Genomic DNA, 20,219 nt, shown 5'->3' with positions numbered 1-20,219 from the left:
TCAGGATTCTAACCTAGAATCACTCGCTAGCGCTCGTGATTCAATTATAGAATCCTTCGCTTACTCGGGATTCAAAATCAACACTCGCAACAAAAAACAACTTTGCTTTCTTGTTGCACAAATAACTATTCTTGTAATTTAACTACAAAACTAAATAGCGGCTTTGACAAGACATCTGTACTCCAAATTTCATTGATATACATCTTATAGTTTTCGAGTAAAATGCCTGTGACATACGGTACGGACGGACGGACACAGACAGACAGACTTGACGAAACTATAAGGGTTGCGTTTTTGCCATTTTGGCTCCGGAACCCTAAAAATCACCCCCACTTTACGTCTATGGGAAGTACCCCAAAATAGTTATTTGTGATACGAGGTTGGTAATTAAGGTTTTACAAATGAGTTGACCAGTGCAAAATTTTCATCGTCACGAGTTTGTAAAACCTTGCCAACCGTGTATCATACGACGTTTTTCAATACATTTGTGAGAAAACAGGCAATGAATAACACAAAATAGAAAAAACACAGTTAACTTTAATATGTTTATTATCATGGTTTATACCATTAAGACGCTTTCACGCTCTTATTACATTAAATTGCATGTAACAGAGAATAAGACTTTACATAATGTATAAAAATAGGACTGTATGAGCCCCACCGGGACTCGAAAATGCATGTAGAACGAGAAACGAATGTACAAATAAAACACTCTTTCCTGCCCACTGCTAAAATGCAATGACAAAGTTTATGTGCCCCTTTCATCAAGCTATACATTCCGAAATTGCACATGATTTTTAATAACATGCAAGCTTACTAACAATCGCTAATTTTGTACAATAACTATGAACTATATCACCTGTGTTTCTTTCTAATTAAACATTAAGATAATCGTGATGAGGCATCAAATAAATAGAAAATCAGATTGTAAAATACTTTAAGCGATAAATTCGGCAACAAAATTGAAGAAATATAAAAAAATCAATGGTATTCATCTATAATCTGTACATTAACAATAGACAGATTCAGTAATAAATAAATTTACTATACACAGTCTCACTTACAAAACACAGTCAATGTTAATATTAAAAGTCTCCGGTCGTAGTTGGTGCGCTCCGCTTATCACATAGATATAAACCACAGCACTATTTGTCACTTACACTTTACAGTTTCACAGTTCAGCCGTCCGCGGGAAAGTATTCTCTACTGCTAATTAAAACTAGAATGTACACTATATTTACAAATTTAAGCGTCAGTGTTGTGGTGAGTTAAGTAGGTGGGGCGCGGCGGTCATAGTCGCGACGATAAACTTCTCGTTCGTAGTCGCGCTCCTCATAATAATCAGGCTGAGAGTACGGCCGCCAGTCCTCGGGGTAGCCGCGCGCCGCCGGGAACCCCATGCCGCCAGCCATGGCCGTACCCTCGTAGTAGCCGCTGTAGCCGCCCGCCATTGCGCCGTATCCGTACCTGCTAAACATTATCACGCTCATCATTCCACGCATGGACACCGTCATAGCATTTAACTCCATGGAACAAAATGTATTAGTCGCCTTAAGCGATCAGGTTCGCCTGTACTGAAGTTATGGATTTATGTGATGCGATACCACCACAATTGTGCAAAACGGCTAGCTGTATTAAGGAGTACAAACGGTCAAACGATCATCGATTGTTTTCCTCCTAAGCTACCTTGCGATTGCGAGCACTCTGTGAAAGACAACCTTCCCATTTAGCGACGGTTTTCTGACGGATGGAATATCGCTAGATAGCGTTACAGTGCGACAAAGATCAATGGACGTGACAATAAACTGAACTACTGGGCTACTACGAAACTCGAAACTAACAAAATTCCACTTATTACATGCAGTTCACCGTGAATGTCGATATTTGTGTCTGTTGTTCGGGTTTTTTAGTTCGTGTCACGTTTGGGATTGGTTTAACTAAACGAGGTAATCCCAAACGTGAAAAATGACAAACGGACCCAACGATACTAACGCCATCTAGCGATATTTAGTTTGTCACAAATCTACTCAATCTGACAAAAAATTGCTACAAGCTCAAACTCCACTCAATAACAAAAACTGGTTTTATCAAAACCTTGACAGCGTTATTATTGAAATGAAATGAAATTAATGTTTATTCACAGAAACATATGGTACAAAGGATGTGGACAAAGCTTTATCCAAATGTGTTTGTTATTATTACCTCCTCTTATCATGTGGTCGCGGGTTCCGGTCGCCGCGGTACTGCCGCGGGCCGGGGTAGGCGGGCGGCGTCCAGCCGGGATGCGCGGGTGCGCGGGGTGCGCAGGGTGCGCGGGTGCGTGGCGTGGTCGGGGTGCGGATGCGCCGGCGGGTAGGCCGGCCGCACGCGCGGCGTGCCCGCGCCGCCGCTGTCCCGCCGCGTCCGCGACCGCTCCCGGTCGCGGTCTCGATCCCGATCCCTCTCTCGGTCTCGGTCGCGATCCCGTTCCCGGTCCCTGTCTCGCTCTCGCTCCGACCGACTACGCTCTCTGTAGGTCAAATCATCGCGCTTCAGGCTCCTATCCTTGCTCGAGTGCCTGTGTTTATGTCTGAGGGGTGTAAAAGCGAGATGGCGATGAAAATATGCCTACAAGGTTATAATATAACTAGATGTAACGAATGAAGCAGCAAATAATGTAAATGGAATGAAAGTGGTGATGCATTGAATGATATCGATGAAAGCACAACAATAATGAGTAATAATTGGAAACACTTAAAATTGACAATAAATAATATTCAATATTGGCAATACTATATATAATTCAGCATCAAATTAAAATTTCGAAGTTTAGGTATATTTTTGTATTGAGGGTGAAAGTATGTGGTGTAGCTTTATGAATAGTATTTCCTTGATTCAATTAACCCTTTTCCAGGACCTGCGAATTTAGATGTGCTACCACAAAATAAATCGTAGTTTTATGTTGTTTACCTATGAGGGATTCATTTAAAAACGAATAATATTTTTAACGAATTCAAATGATTTTGTGCCATATTATACATATGTATACTTAGTAAGGTTGAATATTTGTGTACATCTATGTGGTTACTATATGCACTATGCTTGGAAAAGGGTTAATATTATAACAGTGGGATTGTGCACGTCGACAGTTCATCCGGCACAAACGTACAGAACAGACCCAATACATTAGTAACTGACAACAAAATATAGAAGAAAAAGATAGAACAACAAAAATTACCTGTCATGACGTTTATTTTCGGTGGGCTCAGGATCACATTCACCTTCTTCCAACTTTCTTTTTACGCCGGATGAGTGAGGTACTTTGTCGTTTGCTTTATCCGACTTTTCCTTCTCTAACTTAGGCCTCTTTTCCTTCTTCACATTATTTTCATCAATCTTTTTCTCTTTATTGTTCTTTACGTGATTATTTGAGTTATGATTATTTTTTACCTATAATATAATAAGCAGAATTAATTTATTATTCAATTTTACGTATTTATTTATTAGCCGCCTTCAAATCAGGTTCTAAGACATACCTTCACATTTTCTTTGTGCTTAGTTTCTTTCTTTTGTTTGCCGGGAGTATCTGTTTTCTTGAGACCATATTTATACAACTTAAACAATTGCTTTGCATCAAAATTTGTAAATTTTGATACAAAGTACCAGAGATTACTTCTCCATTCAACCTTCTTTTCAGTATCTGGATATTCTTCTAGGCATATGTCTATTTGACTTCCTATTTGAGTAAGGCATGTCCGTGTCCTAGTCACTTGTTCGGATTCTGACAATGTTTGGTCAGGATTGTCTAATGCTCTCAAAGCTTTTTTTACTGGCCTCATCTTCTCTTTGCACTAAGGGAAAAAACATCAATTTGGTTATTAGTACGATAGGGAATAAAAGTTAAACTTAAAACTAAGTATTTAATGTTTTAAGAATACCTCTTCAAACACTGCAGGATCAAGATCGCCTAGCACTTCCAATGCCCGCGGCTCGTGGTTCGCTGTGAAATGCATTGTCCGCTGGCTTCTTACGTCCTTTTGCTTTGCCTCCTTTCACCCGCTCTTTACTATCTTTCTTTGATCGTTTCTTGTTTTTATTATCCTTTTATCATTAGCCTCATCATGTGATACTTCTTCCGCCTTATGTTTATTGTTCTATAAGAAATAAACTCATAATCAAAAACCCAACTGCTTTAAAAAAGAACTAAAAAGAAAAAAATAAGTCTAGTGGTCCTAGAATCTCTTAAAGAAGTTTGAAGTTCAACAGTCCGGACCCAAACAAAATCGTGACCAGATCTAAAATTCTCGGTAATCGCGGTTGTGGAACATAATTATTAGTTACTTAATAGTTTTTAGACCACAACACATTAAATTCATAGATAACAAGAGCATAAGATGTACCTCGTGTGTTTCAAAAGTTTTGAGACGAAATAAAAGTTACATAAAAAAATCAAAAATTAAGTTATATTTATAAAATTTTCAGCTAATGATAAGTTGACACTAACCAACAATTACATGCAATTTCTACTCGAAATGACCGCTCGATTCTTTATACAAGCTCTTAGACGTTCGGGCCAGTCTTCAATCGCAGCACGAATCTTCTCCAGTGGGATTTGCTTCGCTTCTCTGATGAGGGCCCGCTTTAGAGAATCCAAGTTTGGATGGGACTTTGGCAGGCCCTGAGTTCCAATTCAGTCCACAAAGAGTAGTCCAGTGGGTTGAGATCAGGACTGGAGGGTGGCCATTCTTCCACCGCGATGAAGTCTGGCAAATTTTCTCTTAACCAAGCTTGAGTCGTTTTAGCCTTGTGGGCCGGTGCTGAGTCTTGCTGGAAAATCCATTCTTTGCCATGAAATAAAGTATTAGACAGGGGTTTCACCACAGTTTCTAAAAATGTCACTTTGATAATTTTTTGCTTTCACCTTCACGCCTTGTTGGCAAAAATGGAGTGGAGTGACACCTTCGTACGAAACCCCCCACCATACCATCACACTCGCCGGATGATGGGTACGCCAGACATTTCGTGCTGAAGCTGGAACATCTTTGCTGCTTTTGGCATAAACTTTATTGTTTTGTCGGTGGAACTTTTCTTCGACCGTGAAAATTTTTTCATCCGTGAAGAGTATCTTTTTGGCATCGTGTCTCTTAAGCAGCACTGGACAACGTTCGCGTCGTAATTTACGGAGACGTTCATTTAGGAAGTGAACTTTTCTACGACTGTAAGCCTTCACCTTGAGATCGTATTTCAATATTCTGTTGACTGAAATACGCGAAATGTTAGTCTGCAGAGCGAGTTTCTTCTGAGTGCGACACGGATTTCGACGAAGACGCTCTCTAATTTTTTTGATATTCGCAGTCGTTCTCACAGACCTCGGGCGGCCACTCCTTTGGCGATCTTTCAGAGAATTAGTCTCCTTGTAACGTTTTATGGTGTAATACACAAAGTTGCGGCTTATCCAAAACATTTTATGTCACGGAAAATCTCCAAAGGTTTTTTCCAGCCATATGAAGCGAAATAACAGTCGCACGTAATTCTTTTGTTCCCTCCATCACGAGAAAAATAGTTGAAATTAATTTTAAATGCACAAATAGAACACGAACATTCCAAATTCAAAATTAGAAAAAGAAATAAAACAGCTGCCAGTATTATTTTGTTTTATTTTTAATCTCGAAGTTTGTCTCAAAACTTATGAACACACGAGGTACAAAGGGGAACTTATTCTTTAACGGGATCTCTTCCAGTCACCTTTGAATAATTGAACAGAATTGAAATTGAGAGATCAGAAACAAGATTAAATGCTACAATGAAAAGATAAAAGGACCAAAGGTTTAGTAAGAAATTTACTTTACCCATGCAACAAAAATATCAATACACCTTTTTGCCATTTACAATAAAGTCGGTGTATACATGTACAAATTTAGCGCGATGGTCGTATCGATATTTATGTACGACCTAGACTGAACATGTCAGTTTCATTTAGAATTTGAATAAAATAAATACAAACCTTGTCTAATTTATCATTCTTTGCTTTATTTCCTTTCTTCTCATCTCCAGAACTCATATCATCCTCCACTATATCTTTAGTAACCGGTTCTTTGCCCTTTTTCATTCGCGGTTTTCTCTGTTTTTGCTTGCCATTTTTCTGATCAAGAAGCTTTTTGATGAGTTTTAGTAAATATTCAGATCGCGACTGTAAATGTTTGGCTTGCGGCTTCTTGTCTTCATTTGTCAGAATCTTTTCTCCGATTTCGAAAGAAGAGTCCATTTTAATAGCTTCCCACGATCCCATCCCGTACTGATAAATTCCCGCAAGTAGTTTAGAATCATCCGCCACAGTCCACTCGATATCGAAATTAGCTGGCCTTGTCCTTATAATATAAAAATAAAATTAGATCACACAAGTTTATCATGAGTATCTAGACAAAAGATGCTCAATGAAAACTATTGTCTTTTACTTACCTAAAATCTAATTGCCATTTTAACCTTTCTTCTTTTGTGTCTGGCAAGAATCCGTCTAATGGGGCAAGCTCATCTTGGCAAGCTGCCATTGTCTTCGCATTAACAGGTACTCCTCCAAGTTTGAAAGTTTTTCTGGCGTTTTTACGTCCATCGCTAGGTTCATCTTAAATAAAATACACATTGCAGGCACTTATTTTACTTTTAAAAAGCATCAAGACTAGAATTTCTAATCAATAAACAAAAAATATTAATTGGATTTTTAAATGCGTTTTTGTTTTTTTGTTACCAGCATTTTTTTTTTGTAAGGGCTGACCTTAATATCACACCGCAAACATCATAAGTAGTTCTACGTAATTGTCAATTTCTTATATAAGAAAGTTAACTATTGAGAATGTTCATTTTTTTTGTTTCAATCTTTATTACAATAGCAATACCCTCCCGAGTCCTAACTTTTTTTAACAGACTTAGTGCTTACGACCTAGGCGTGGCTCACCTTTTTTGTTATTTTGGATATTATTTCAAATCTCTTCTAAAGTACATTCGGCCGTTATTCTTAGTGTTAATTGGTCCTTTATACAGCACGCGAGGGCTCAGGAGGATACAGCAGGCTGGTGTTGAGATATATTTTGTGGTGTTCATTACATTTTTTTCCTTATTTTACTACTTACTTGTCGGTTCAGATGTGTCATTCAAAACCGCTTTACACCTCTCCTGAAGTATCTCTCCTAGTTTCTTTAATTCAGCTAATGGTTTCTCTTGTAGTTCCGCATCACACGCTATACTATCAAGATGTTTCAGAGGCGCCGAAAACTTTTTATAACTTTTAACGAATCTTCGTATCTATGTAACAATGTACAAAGATCCTTTGTAATTATTTTATTAGCTACATGATTATAATTTATAATTGTGAAATTGTTGAATGTGAAGTTAAATAAGCATATTCATAGCATATTTGAGTAAAAATTTACAAACAAGATAAATTTTACTATGTTAAGTGATCTATCTTAAAGCAAAATAAACCCCAACACCCCAAGTTACTAATGACACACTGAATTACTCACTTCTTGGTCAGTGAATCCTTTGATCTTTTCCCGGTGGGAAGCAGGCGGGCGGCCTCTCTTCCGCGGCCGATCGTCGTCCGCGCTGGCGTCGCCTTCAGACGCGTAGCTGTCATCCGCTTCACCTTCGCCATCGCCCTCTCCACCTTCAGTCGAACCCCGTCCGCCACGCTTGCGATTCCGTCCTGATAATACAAGCCAAATATAAAAAACAATACAGGAAAAGCCGAAACAACAGAGCTAACTAATTCAACTTACTGCTTTCAGCACTATTGCTTTGTAAATTCTTTCTTCTCGGTGGCAAGTACAGGTCTTCCATTTCTTTGTTCTTTTCCTCATCAGCAATAGTTTTACGCACGTTCTCTGGAATTATATCATCCTGGAAACAAAGATTTATTAATACCAGATATAGGTACATTGAAATAAAGGATTATTCGGAAGCCTAAAACAAACTCACCCAATCTTTGGTATCCTCCTCTGCGGTTTCTTTTTTTACTTCCATAACCGCTTTTTCTTCATCAAAAGCAAAGCTAGCGACTTTGAATGCAGATAAAAGTTCATCGCCGACCATAGCCGGTCCTTCGTCACGGGTTTCAGCACGTTGCAAAATCTCATCAATATCACACTGAAATAAGAATCAGGTTAGTTTTATTGTTGACTAGCCTTTACCTGTGGCTTCGCACGTGTAAACCATCAGGCCTAGCAATTGAAAAGTAATTCCGGGATTTTGCAAAAAAAAAACCCGTGGGAATTTTATGTCTAATCCTAGCAGTTATAATTTAACACATTTAGGTATCATTAGAAGAGTTAATAAATAATCGTGAAGTTTTGTTAACTTTCATAATCTGCGGACTTTTCTTCTTTATTATTTTACGAAGTAAAGATGTATGAATTCAGTAGAGCCGTTCTCAAGTTATGGCGTGAGCAAGGAAAATAGGGATTCATTATTATATCGTCACTACTTTTAAAAAAACTCGTACCTCAAAATAGATAATTCTTCTGAGTAAACTTTACGATCATTATGTCAAGGTTCAATTTTGTTGACATTATTGATTTTAGATAAGAGATTTTTTCAAAGTAGTGACGATATATTTAAATTATTTATTGATCATTAAAATGAATCTTACAGACATGAACATTTCTATTGAACATTTATTAAGTGGCACAATTATGACTTACGACAGGCTCCTCGTCATTTTCGTCATCATCTTTGAACAACTCTTCAGCACCAAATTTCAAAATGGCATTCAAATCCTCCTTATTAAACGGATTATTCGCCGTCGTGCCAGAGGAATCGCGTTTGTTGAGCACGGTCCTACCAGTGGTGTCCATTCTCTGGATGACGAGGTGGTCTAATACCATCTTTCGTTTTGCACGTTCAACAATGTCCTCCTCCACAGATCGTGCGGTTACTAATCGATAAATGTTTACCTGTAATAATTAATATTTTTAAACATTTAGTCAAAATTTCGTCACACTGAATCGTGGCTATTACATAGAAGCAAAATGTAATATAACTATAATGACACAACCTTAAGTTAATTTTAAATACTGTTTAGTTCAATGAGTGTAATGGATTACCTGATTTTTCTGCCCAATGCGATGTGCGCGAGCTTGAGCTTGCAGATCATTTTGAGGATTCCAGTCAGAATCAAAAATTATCACAGTATCAGCTGTAGCCAAATTAATACCTAATCCTCCAGCCCTTGTTGAAAGAAGGAAACAGAAATCTGATGAACCTTCTGCATTAAAATGGTCCAGAGCCTGTTTCCTTATTTCTCCTTTTATGCTGCCATCAAGGCGTTGGAAGGGAAAATGCCTCCTTTGCAAATATTCAGCCAAGATGTCCAGCATTCGCACCATTTGTGAAAAGATAAGCACTCTGTGACCAGTTTCTTTCAATCTGCATAGCAATTTATCCAGGAGAAGTAGTTTCCCGGATCCTCTTAAAAGTTTCTGCAATTAGTAATGGAAGCATATCAATTTTACATGTAAGACACCAAAATCTTATTAGTAAACTACAGTCTGTTCAATATAGGAATGGACAGAAGGAAAATAAGCTCTTTTATAGTCCATGCTTTAGGAAGTAATTTAATAAATTGCATTTTTTTAGTATATGGTCTAAACTTAATTCTAATGAAAATATTGAAGACGTCAATATTATTTGCAATTATTCATTAACTAACTGTTGCCCGCGACTCCGTTCACATATAATTCGTTTATTGCCATATATACGAATAGTTAACTTTTCACAACTATAGCACTGCACCAAATTTGATGAAAAATTAATTGAAAAAAAAAAAAAGCTTGAACTTTATAGCACAAACTAAGAGTACAATATTTTTAAACAGGGAATGAGAGTGGATGAGTCCACGAAACACAGTTATTAAATTATGTATAAATATGAATTAAATTAATATAATGTAGCAAATACGTACGTACGTACGTACGTATTAATATTGTGTTATTTTGTAAGTACATTATGTATTAATACAATACAATTGAATAACTCTTTATTGCCTAGCAACACATAGCAAGCAGTTACTGCTTAGCAGTACAGAAAAACAGGTATATACACAGAGACTTTCGGTAAGCAATAGAGCGATCTCTTTCAGGCAAACTTTAGAATGGAATGGATGGAGAAGTAAGGAATAAATTTTACCAGAATTTAGAGTTTGAATGAGGGACAGTAAGGAGAAAGTTCTGAGAGCAACGAACAGAAGTAACATAGCTAAATCGCTCTTTTGAGGTAGCAAGGAGTTGCAGGGTCAAAGAGAAGAGAGATTAATCTACTTACAAAGTAAACAAAATTAAAACTACATCTTATTACTTCTTTTATTCATCATCATCATCATTATTACGACTTCACAAAAAATGTTTAGAACCCCTTCTTCTGTGACCTTTTAGAGTCCAATGTTATCCTGAATGGACTATAGTGAAATGAAATGAAATGAAATGAAAAATGAAATGAAATGAAATGAAATTATTTATTTTGCTGGAACATCACAGGTGTTACTGAAACTACTACTGTGTAGTTAGTGAAATTGTGTACTTTCACTTTAATAAAAATTGCATTATTAGATGCAACAATAATCAGAACTTTACTAAAACTTATTTCAAAATAATGTTTTTTTTTATATTCAGAAATATGCGTGTTGTAATTTTCTCTGTGTACCTGTTTTCTGTATCGCTTACTATTTCTGGTGTACAATAAAGAGTAATTGTATTGTATTGTATGTGTAATCAATGATCATAACTTAGAGTAGAATTAGCGTTAAAAAAATATTAAGCAAATATACACATTTTTGCAAAATATTAAATTCAGCCGTGCTTAGTACCTCAACGGCATCCGTAGTGGCAAGTGATGCTCTAGATTCGAAATCTTCAGGTTTTGTCAGAAGCGCATGGTTGCAACACTTTTTCAGTTCTATAACAATATTTATGAACGTATTTATCGAACCCTTCACACCTTTGCGCAAAGCACTGTAATTCTTTGTTAGGATCCATTTATAGTATTGCTTTTGAATGGAAGTCATTTCTACTCTTAATATCTGCTCTACTTTAGCAGGCAACGATTTCTCTACGTCTTTCTTTTGCCTCCTTAATATGAAAGGTTCTAATTGCTTGTGTAACTTTTCATAGCCCTTGGTCGCGGCATCTTCGTGGTCTTTTTCAAAGTCTTCCCATGTCTCAAATCTGAAAAAAAAGTATGAACTTTAGCTCTAGTTGATAGTGCATTGCCATCAGAATTAAATAAGACACCAAAATTTAAGTCTATTTGACCACTGGAGACAAATCCAAATTAAAGCTGAACTAAAAGATTTTTAACCAGACGGCATACAACGTCGCAAACGCAAAATTAAAAAATATTAATATATAAAAGTATCAACAAATTTCCATATACCTGTGTTTTCTGTACTGCTTACTATGTATTGGTGTTCAATAAAGAGTTATTGTATTGTATTATGGATCCAAAGAAAATATTTAAATACTTACTTGTTAGGCATAATAAAATGCAGAAGGGCCCACAGCTCTTTCAGAGAATTTTGCAAGGGGGTACCAGTTACCAGTAACCTGTGATTTGTGTCAAATTCTTTCAAAGCCTTGTACAACAAGGAGTCGTCATTTTTCAATCTGTGAGCCTCGTCTACTAACAAGCATGCCCACCCGAAAGATCTTAAAAACTGCCTGTCTTTCAGCAATATTTCATAGGTGGTAAGAATGGCATTAAATTTTAGCCTCTTGGAGGGATGAAAACTCCATTCGAACTGCCTGATCTACAAACAACAAGACTGAATAAATTTACATCTTATTAATGTGGACTATAAAATCAACTTTCAAAGAGGTTCCATATCCTCACTAAAAGGTTGCATTTTTGGCTGCAATACGTTCAGTGCTTACTTATAATATCATCATCTCGTCCTATATACGTCCCACTGCTAGGCACACACCATCGATTTATATACTTCGCAGGTTGGTGCAGGCATCCTCACGATGTTTTCCTTCACCGTAAAACTCGTGGTAAATTTAAATGTAATTTCGCACAATAATTTCGAAAACTCAGATGTGCGAGCCCAAATTTGAACCCACGATCCTCTGCTTGACAGGTCATAGGTGAAACCACTAGGCTACCAAGGCTTACTTATAACATGGAAAGTTTTAATCTAATTTGATTTATGATCGTATATTAGATCAGGAATAAAACTGTGTTTATAATCATAAGCAAATCATCAGACAGGGAAGGTTAAAACATATAATAATTCTGCAACTCTTACAATGTCTCTGCTGACTACGTCACCTATGTAAGTGACAACATTAATATCAGGCGCCCACTGTTGAAACTCCCTCTGCCATGCAGTCATGGTACTAAGCGGTACGACACACAGGAATGGTCCGTAAAGTTGTTGAGATTTAAACAAGTAATACAGAAAACATATTGTCTGAAAAAAAAAACAAAGATCATATTACTTTCACAATAACAGCTCAAAAAAACGCAAATGATCAAGTTATTCACATTTACCTGAATAGTTTTGCCTAACCCCATCTCATCAGCTAAAATAACTGAGTTTTCTTTGCACCAGGAATGTATCAGCCAATTTAATCCATCCATTTGATAATCTCGTAATACATATGACTGTAAGAAAATTAAAAATATTGAAGGCTAAACCTGAGAGTGAAAATATTAAGCTATTAAAAAAACCAGCCAAATGTAATTCGGACTCGCGCATTCAGGGTTCCATACAAATTTAAAAGACAAAATGAGTGGCTGTTTCAAATAAAATTTTAAACATCTTCATCTTCCAACACTATGCTGAGCTGGGACCGCTTCGCGATTTCGCATATACATAATGGTGGCCATACACGTTACGGTTTACCGGAGGGTCTACCTGTTAAGGTGTACCTGCGCAGATCGACCGGAGCGTGTATGCCGACCGACCTGCGCAGGCGACTGGAGCAAATTCGAAAATTGAGTTTGCTCCTGTCGCAACGTACGGTGAACCTGTGCGTGTGTTTACACCACTTTTATCGCTTCCTTTTCACTGTTCTTGTATCGTTTTCACTCAAAATTAACGCAAGGCCTAGCAGTGCTAGTGCGTCCTCGTCCTTACTCGATGCCATCGCAAATAGAACTGTAGACCGCCCCGGTACACATATACGCTACCTGAGGGGTAATACGAAACTCGCAAATCGAAGTTCGTATCGCACCGTCCCTTTCACTCGCGTATTAAATGACATAAGCGTCAGCGGGACGGCCACATACGAAGTTCGAGTTTTGCACTTCGTGGTATCCTGACCTGTGCAGGCAACCCTGCACAGGTAACCTGTGCGGTGACCGTAATGTATATGGCCGGCTTAATACTTGTTTTTATGTTAATGCTGTTGTTTTATTTTTTAATGCTTTTTTATTATGCTTTATGCGAGGAGGGAATAAAATATTTCTATTTCTAATTTTCTATCTTTTTGTTAAGTGTTTTCAAAAAGGCCAGGCGGGTTTTCATAGTAAGTCGGCCCTTACATCAAATGGGCTTGGGAGGGCTTGGTTTTTTTTTATGTGAGTACCTCTTATAGTGAAGAATATTTATGCTGAGTATGAACATCCTACTTGTGACAGTTTTTGACATGATTTTTTACAAGATCTCTTTTAATGTATTTTATTTCGAGATGTTTGTATTAAAGTGATTCGCTTCAAATTTTGAAATTATGTTCTTTATATAGATTTGCATCGCCACCCAAAAATTAATACTTGTTATCATATAAAAAAGAAAAAAAGGCATTTTTTTAATGGTTGTGAAGTAGTGACAACTCTAGATTTTTGGCTCAGAATAGACCATTTATTGGTCTAATACTTGCCCAAAATATAAAAAAAATCCAAAAGGTCCTTCCTATCAAAAATCAGCAATAATACGTGTACTTATTCAAATGGTGTTTTTTCGATTTTGTCTGTATACAAACGGTATGTTTGTTACTTCTTCACGCTGAAACGGCTGGACGGATTTAGATGAAATTTGGCAAAAAGTTAGTTTATAACCTGGATTAAAATAGGATAATTTTTATCCCGATGTTCCCATGGGATAGGTATAAAATCTTAAAATAACAACCGCTGGGCTTAGAGTAATGAAATTTGGTATGAAGGTAGCTGGACGTCTAGAATACACATAACTCACATAAGATACTTTTTATCTCAATGTTTCCACGGGATAAATCTCGAACTAATAACCGCTGGAGAGTCATGAAATTTGGTATGTAGATATCTGGACATCTGGAATAACCCACAGGCTACTTTTTATCCCGATATTCCCACGGGATAGGGATAAAATCTCGAAATAACAACCGCTGGGTTTAGTCATGGAATTTGGCATGGGTGTTTTAATTTAACGTCAATGAAAACCATGATGTAATTTTAGGGAATTCCCACGAGAATTTAATAAAATCCCGGAATTTCAATTCAACTGCTGTATCCAATGATTTACGCGTGCGAAGCCGCGGTAAAACGCTTGTTTATAATAATAGTAGGATTTTCATTCTATTATCAGACCGGTGAAGATTTTTTCAAGTTCAGACTTCACAAACACTTAGAATGTCTTTTTTTCTTTTTTTTTTCTTTTTTATATAATAATTAGTATAAGTTTTTTGATAAGAGATAATACGGGACTGGCCATTTAGTGGAATGGTTGTATTGGGAACATAGGATCTAACTAAGTGGTCATAACAGAAAAGGAAAATTTTGTTGTAAAGTACCTGATCAGAGCCCATGTATTCTGGCTGCTCTTTGACTTGGTGAAACTTTGGCCTTCGTCTCAAAACGGGGCAATGTCTGGAAGGAGTTGTGTTAGCAGCTTCCCGGGTCTTGAACTGTTCTACCTGGACTGGCCACTTTCTCTCTATTAAAGCAGAATCCTCCCAAGTTGCATCACAGTAAGGAAGTGATTCCCATTTACAAAAATATTCATGAGCAGTTCCGCCACCTTCCAGTTCTCGAGTCTGCACAGCTAAAAGTTGTATACATAATCTTTAAAGATTTCTCTAAGTGCCTACTTAAAAAATGGTTTCTTAAAATAAAAATCTCATCCACCAAGTACTTATTAACATAAATGATGTCTTATTGACACAAGCAGTAAACCATTATAGTTATAATTACCTATAATTCTTTCAACATTGTTGTATGTTTTCACTAATTCTTGTTGTAATTCTGCTTGACATTCATAGTAGTCTATGTCTTCAGGTCCCGCTTGTTGTCTCCACCAAGATAAGTCAGTTTCTTTTTTAATATAGTTTTCTAATTTTTTAAGGCCTTTTACTTTTTGTTCAGCAAGTGATTTTTCTGACTCATATGTGTTATGTATATGAGACCACCCCTTCCATTTGATCAGGTACTGCGGTTCAGTTGAATCTTCATCAATGGGATCACAACCCTCATTGGGATCCCCATTCTCTTCGATATAGTAAATGGTTGTCACATTCCCAGTGACTGCACAACGATAAGAAGACATTAGCTAAAATTTAATATCAACATTTGCACCTAAATGCAAATCATAATAGCTCACAAAATAAAATATTTTTTATTTAATTAGTATTAGTGCTGATAATTTAATATAAAGTGGACTTACCTCCTTTCTTCCCTCGTCTGTGACCTAGAACTCTTTCAATTGTCTCACTGTGGTCCTCTACTTCTGGTTCAGCCTCAACTTCACCATCACCTGCTTCTACCTCTAGAAGATCTGAAGAGTCCGTTTGTTCATCACTTGCTTCCTTATAACTAACTGCTGCTGCACCAGTGCGACGTGTTGCTGCCCGACTGTAAATAATCATTATCTTTAATAACACATACAACACAAATTTTCCCTGACATTTAATTTAATGTTTGTAAATTACTTTCTTGATTCTTCATCAGATCCTTCTGTGCTTTCTTCATCTTCACTTGATAATCTTCTTCTTCTCGCTGGTTTCTTTTTCTGAGAGGTACACTTCTTTGGCCTGGTCGTTTAGAAGGTGGGGAGGGGAGCCTTTCATGTCGCTATCACTCTCAGATGAATCTGAATTCCATGAGTCGCTAAAAGCCAGAAAACTTAAAATGAATTTATAATTGAAACATAATATATTTAAATAAAATAAAAATAAAACATTCTTACATAATTAGGTACATAATCAATGTTTTATTTAAGAAAATACACCTACCTTTTTTTCCTACTCTTTCTATTATGACTTCTTCCTTTTTCACTTGAATCACTATCTGCTATTTTAAGTCTATCTGGTTCCTTCCGAGATCGAGCTGATCTTCTAATACCATAGATGTCTGGATTATCTTCCCAAAGATCAGAATTAACCTTCTCATGATTACTCGATTTGGATTTGGAATGGAAGTCATCTGAAGAATCTTTATCGGTGTGATGGTCAGATTTTGAGGAATTTGCATTACTGTGCTTAGGTGAAGACTTGGAGTAATCACTGTGGTGTCCATCTGCTGCAGAAGATTTCTCAGACCCTGACCTTGCCCCAGATCCTGATCCTGATGAACTTGATCCACTGTCACTGTTAAACAGGAAAATTTACTCAATACTGTGTAAGAGCTGGTTCCCACCTGTCAGATGTTGAGCCCGGATTTTAATTGAATGTTTGAGTGGCAGAACATTTTATATGAAGTTGAAACACTTACCCAACACAATTTTCTATAGAAATGACTGACATCCGACACATCATGGATCCGACACCCCGAGAAGTGGGAATGGGGGGGGAGGGTATATTGGTAATGAAGAGAAGTAAAATATATAAGTACATACCTTTCACTTCCTGAACCAGAGCCACTGGAGTTACTCTTATTGCCTTTTTCACTTGCTGATTCACTGCCTGATTCAGTCATTGAACCATTCTGAAACAAAGCATGAATTTTATTCAAATTCCATTCCAGTGTTAGTGATATTGGAACATCACACTATTTTTCCAAGAAAGTTATCTTGAAGGTTCTTTACTGATCCTCATCCAACAACGACAATAATTCTGTCGAGTGTAGCAATTCAGAAGAGATGTTGGAGTACCCACATCGCTACTCTTTTTTATCCAAGGACAGCCATGAAAATAAGATTTCTAAGAGATATTGATTTTAGCAACTGCTCCAGCAACAAACCGTTACCAATCAATTAAGTATGTGTACACAACTCCATTGAAATATATTACTGAATATGTTTGCACAAAGATGTTCATAATAATACATTAATATCACAAAAAATATAAAAATGCACGCTATAGAAAATTGATCTAGATATTAATTTTGATGAATAATGGTAAACGTTTCTGAAATCCCAATGAAATAAATATTGTCATAGAAGTGATGACTGTCCGTCCGCTATATTTACTATAGAGGCGGGGTCTTCAAAATCCAAAAATATATATGCTACACTCAAGTCCCAAATTCTAATTTAAACCACCCAAAAAAATATAGAAATACAGAAAAGTACAAAAGATACACTTCAGTAAGAAAGTATAACCTCAAAAGTAAATCTTTTCCTCTTAAAAAGACAGGATTTAGAAGTTAATAAAGGTCTAAATTGGCTTTTTAAATTGAAGATTACACCACAGAAAGTAAGCTATTTTTAAGCATCAAATTCAAACGAATATAATGCAATATATTTTCACATAACCTGTATGCATTTATTTACATGAGCACTCAATGTGAAGACCAATTTTCAAAGGCAAATTGCAAAAAGGGGTCCTTTCCTAATTCCATTTTCATTGGTCTGTATGGAATGGTTACGTAATCAAAAATCATTGGGAATGAATTATTAGGCAGGATAATGACATTTTCATACATAAAAACAAGGAAATCTATTGTAAACAATCACAGAAACCCTTAAAACTGAAATTACGTCTTAAAAATTCACCCTCAATTAGGGCCACACCCAAGCCTTCCAGAAGCATCCACGAATATTGAAAACCCAAAAATATAAATAAAGGGATAAAATACACCAAAACATACATGAAATGAGCTTTAAAAACACTTACCAGATGCATTTTGAAGAATATAAGTTGAATACACTATAACTAATAAAATTGATGAATGAAGTTAACTTCAATTACTGATTTCATTGAGAAAAGGCACATAAAATAATTTGATAATAAGTTTTCAAACATTCTTTTATGTTAAACCAATAAAATATGAAAAATAAATTTGCAGTAAAATCTTGTCAAGCGACGCCATTTTGTCGTCGCATGAATCTGATGACGGAGTTGAAAAACCAGGAATTTATACACACAAAATTAATTAAAACAATGTAAACAAGCAACGACAACTAAAAAAATTAAACAGAAACTTTTGAGGCGCCGGAATTGCTTCGACTACGCTGGAAATGATGTGAGACCGCACACACTACCAGCGAAACTTGAACGCTACAGCCATATTGCCATCTGTCCGCCTGGCTGGCTGGAAAATGTAGGTACAGAAAAAAAAATAGTGTGGCCATTCGTAAACTACGCAACTTCCGCTTAGTTTTTTTTTTTTTTAAGAATTCGAAAAACAATTATTTTTTTTATAGAATAAATAAATGACAATATTATTATTATATACAAGTTACAAACGGTAAAAAAATTGTTGGCCAATCTATGCTTTTGAGGCGGTTCCTGCGGCTCGGGCTGCGGGGGTTCGTACGCAACGCACGCACTATGTAACCAACCGTCCGGTTTGAGCGTGCTATCTCTTTCACAAGCGATACTTTGAAGAGAGACTGCACGCTAAAACCACGCAGCCAACCGCGTTGTGCATATCGTAGTGTGAAAGCGCAGCCTTATGTTGCGCTCGATCGGCTCGATGTGCGTCTTCACATTCATTCACAGACTGAGAAAATTATATCTTAACTAGTTAATAGTACGTATTTTCTTAAAGTTCACTAAGCACATCGAACCGTCCAGTGGTTTCTGTGATTCAAATTTTGTCAAAGTAGGTAGTGGCTCTATCGCCACTTTAAAATAGCCTCCGATCCGATATTGATATCGGTCGACGATTCCGACGCAGTGGCGCAACTGGCGCAGCTTATACCACCCTAAAGCCATAAGCTACCGTTAAGGTAGTCTTCCACCGGCGAGGCGAGATGAGACGAGGCGTGACGAGAAATGAAATTTGTATGGCGGCGCCCGCGGCGGCTTGCGGCGGGCGCGCGAGAATACAAACAAATTTCAATTTCATCTCGCCTTGCCGGTGGAAAATCACCATTACACATGCTAGTTTAGTTACCAAAGAGAATATAACCACTACGTTTTAAGAGGCGGGACTCCCATTACAGAATATATAATAGTACTAGCGAATGGAATCGAGTTTGTTTGTATTGAGGAGTTTGCATGGCAAACCATTACCAAACGTCAAACGTCAAACTGTCAAACGTCAAAAAACAATACTACCAACATAACAGACTTAAATAGTGTAGCATGCTAAACGATTGCGTTTTTTATCGATATCAATAAAATGGTGGGGATTGAAATATAGGCTCTTATAATATATCGGCTAGAAATCTTAAATGTGGACTCGATCTTAACCTAATTTTGATTACAAAAATTGTTGACCTAAGATCGAGTCCACATTGAAGTGGTAATAAAGTGGTATGTTATAGTGTTGGTCTTAAATGTGGACCCAAAATAAAATACAAGTTTTCTGTTGATTTCCTTTTTTTTTCAAAGCTCTGTTTTCAAAGTGGTCTTCACGTATGTATTTTTCTATGGAAACTATGGAAACATACACCAAATCTTCTTTTCCCACTTGGTTGAGCCCTACATCTGAAAACATTTTACTTATTGTTAACAGAGGTATATATTTTTTCATCTCTCCTGTTCGGAAAGTTTAATTTTCATGAGTAGATAGCCGGGTGGAAAATTGCGTTTTCATCTCTAGGGTGGAAAGTTTTTTTTTAATTTTTCGATTAGCCACGGAGTCGAAGAGAATTGAGTTACGTCAATGACACTTTTTTTCACGTTTCGGCATGGCTTGGGCATGGCCATCTAGATGCACGTCGTGACCAAGGAGTTTATATACCTACACACTGGAAGTTGAACGCCGAACATCCGTTTAAAACAAGAAATTTGATCTTTATTACGTCACGAATATTATTCCATCTCTTTCTTTAGTTAGGTTAAGAAAGAGATGGATGTCATTCGTGAAATGTGAAAGGAAGAGATGGAATATAAGTAATAAAGGTCAAACTTCTTCGTTTCGGCGTTCTAACGCCAGTTTTGTAGGTATAT

General features: G+C 36.8%; 2 protein-coding genes across 2 annotated transcripts in view; both read right to left on the bottom strand.

Annotated features, from left to right (window-relative positions):
- LOC141441363 (beta-1,4-N-acetylgalactosaminyltransferase bre-4-like) overlaps window positions 1–20,219 on the bottom strand; it is a 317,885-nt gene that overhangs the window by 212,290 nt on the left and 85,376 nt on the right. The gene's annotated exons all lie outside the window — the stretch shown is intronic.
- LOC141441320 (chromodomain-helicase-DNA-binding protein 1-like) lies at window positions 532–18,421 on the bottom strand. Its single transcript, XM_074106019.1, is given in 30 exon segments — window positions 532–1,467; window positions 2,203–2,290; window positions 2,293–2,320; window positions 2,323–2,569; window positions 3,218–3,429; window positions 3,516–3,830; window positions 3,918–3,996; window positions 3,998–4,079; window positions 4,082–4,133; window positions 5,984–6,347; window positions 6,439–6,601; window positions 7,107–7,278; window positions 7,500–7,681; window positions 7,755–7,875; window positions 7,954–8,121; window positions 8,676–8,927; window positions 9,078–9,452; window positions 10,835–11,192; window positions 11,493–11,773; window positions 12,272–12,436; window positions 12,517–12,630; window positions 14,736–14,986; window positions 15,136–15,465; window positions 15,605–15,792; window positions 15,870–15,951; window positions 15,954–15,992; window positions 15,995–16,047; window positions 16,173–16,526; window positions 16,775–16,863; window positions 17,994–18,421. Coding segments are annotated over 30 exon segments (5,412 nt in total). The 5' UTR covers window positions 18,003–18,421; the 3' UTR covers window positions 532–1,268.

The sequence above is a fragment of the Choristoneura fumiferana genome, chromosome 23 (assembly GCF_025370935.1).
Source record: "Choristoneura fumiferana chromosome 23, NRCan_CFum_1, whole genome shotgun sequence".
Lineage (NCBI taxonomy): Eukaryota > Metazoa > Arthropoda > Insecta > Lepidoptera > Tortricidae > Choristoneura > Choristoneura fumiferana.
This window is presented reverse-complemented; position numbering and strand designations above follow the sequence as displayed.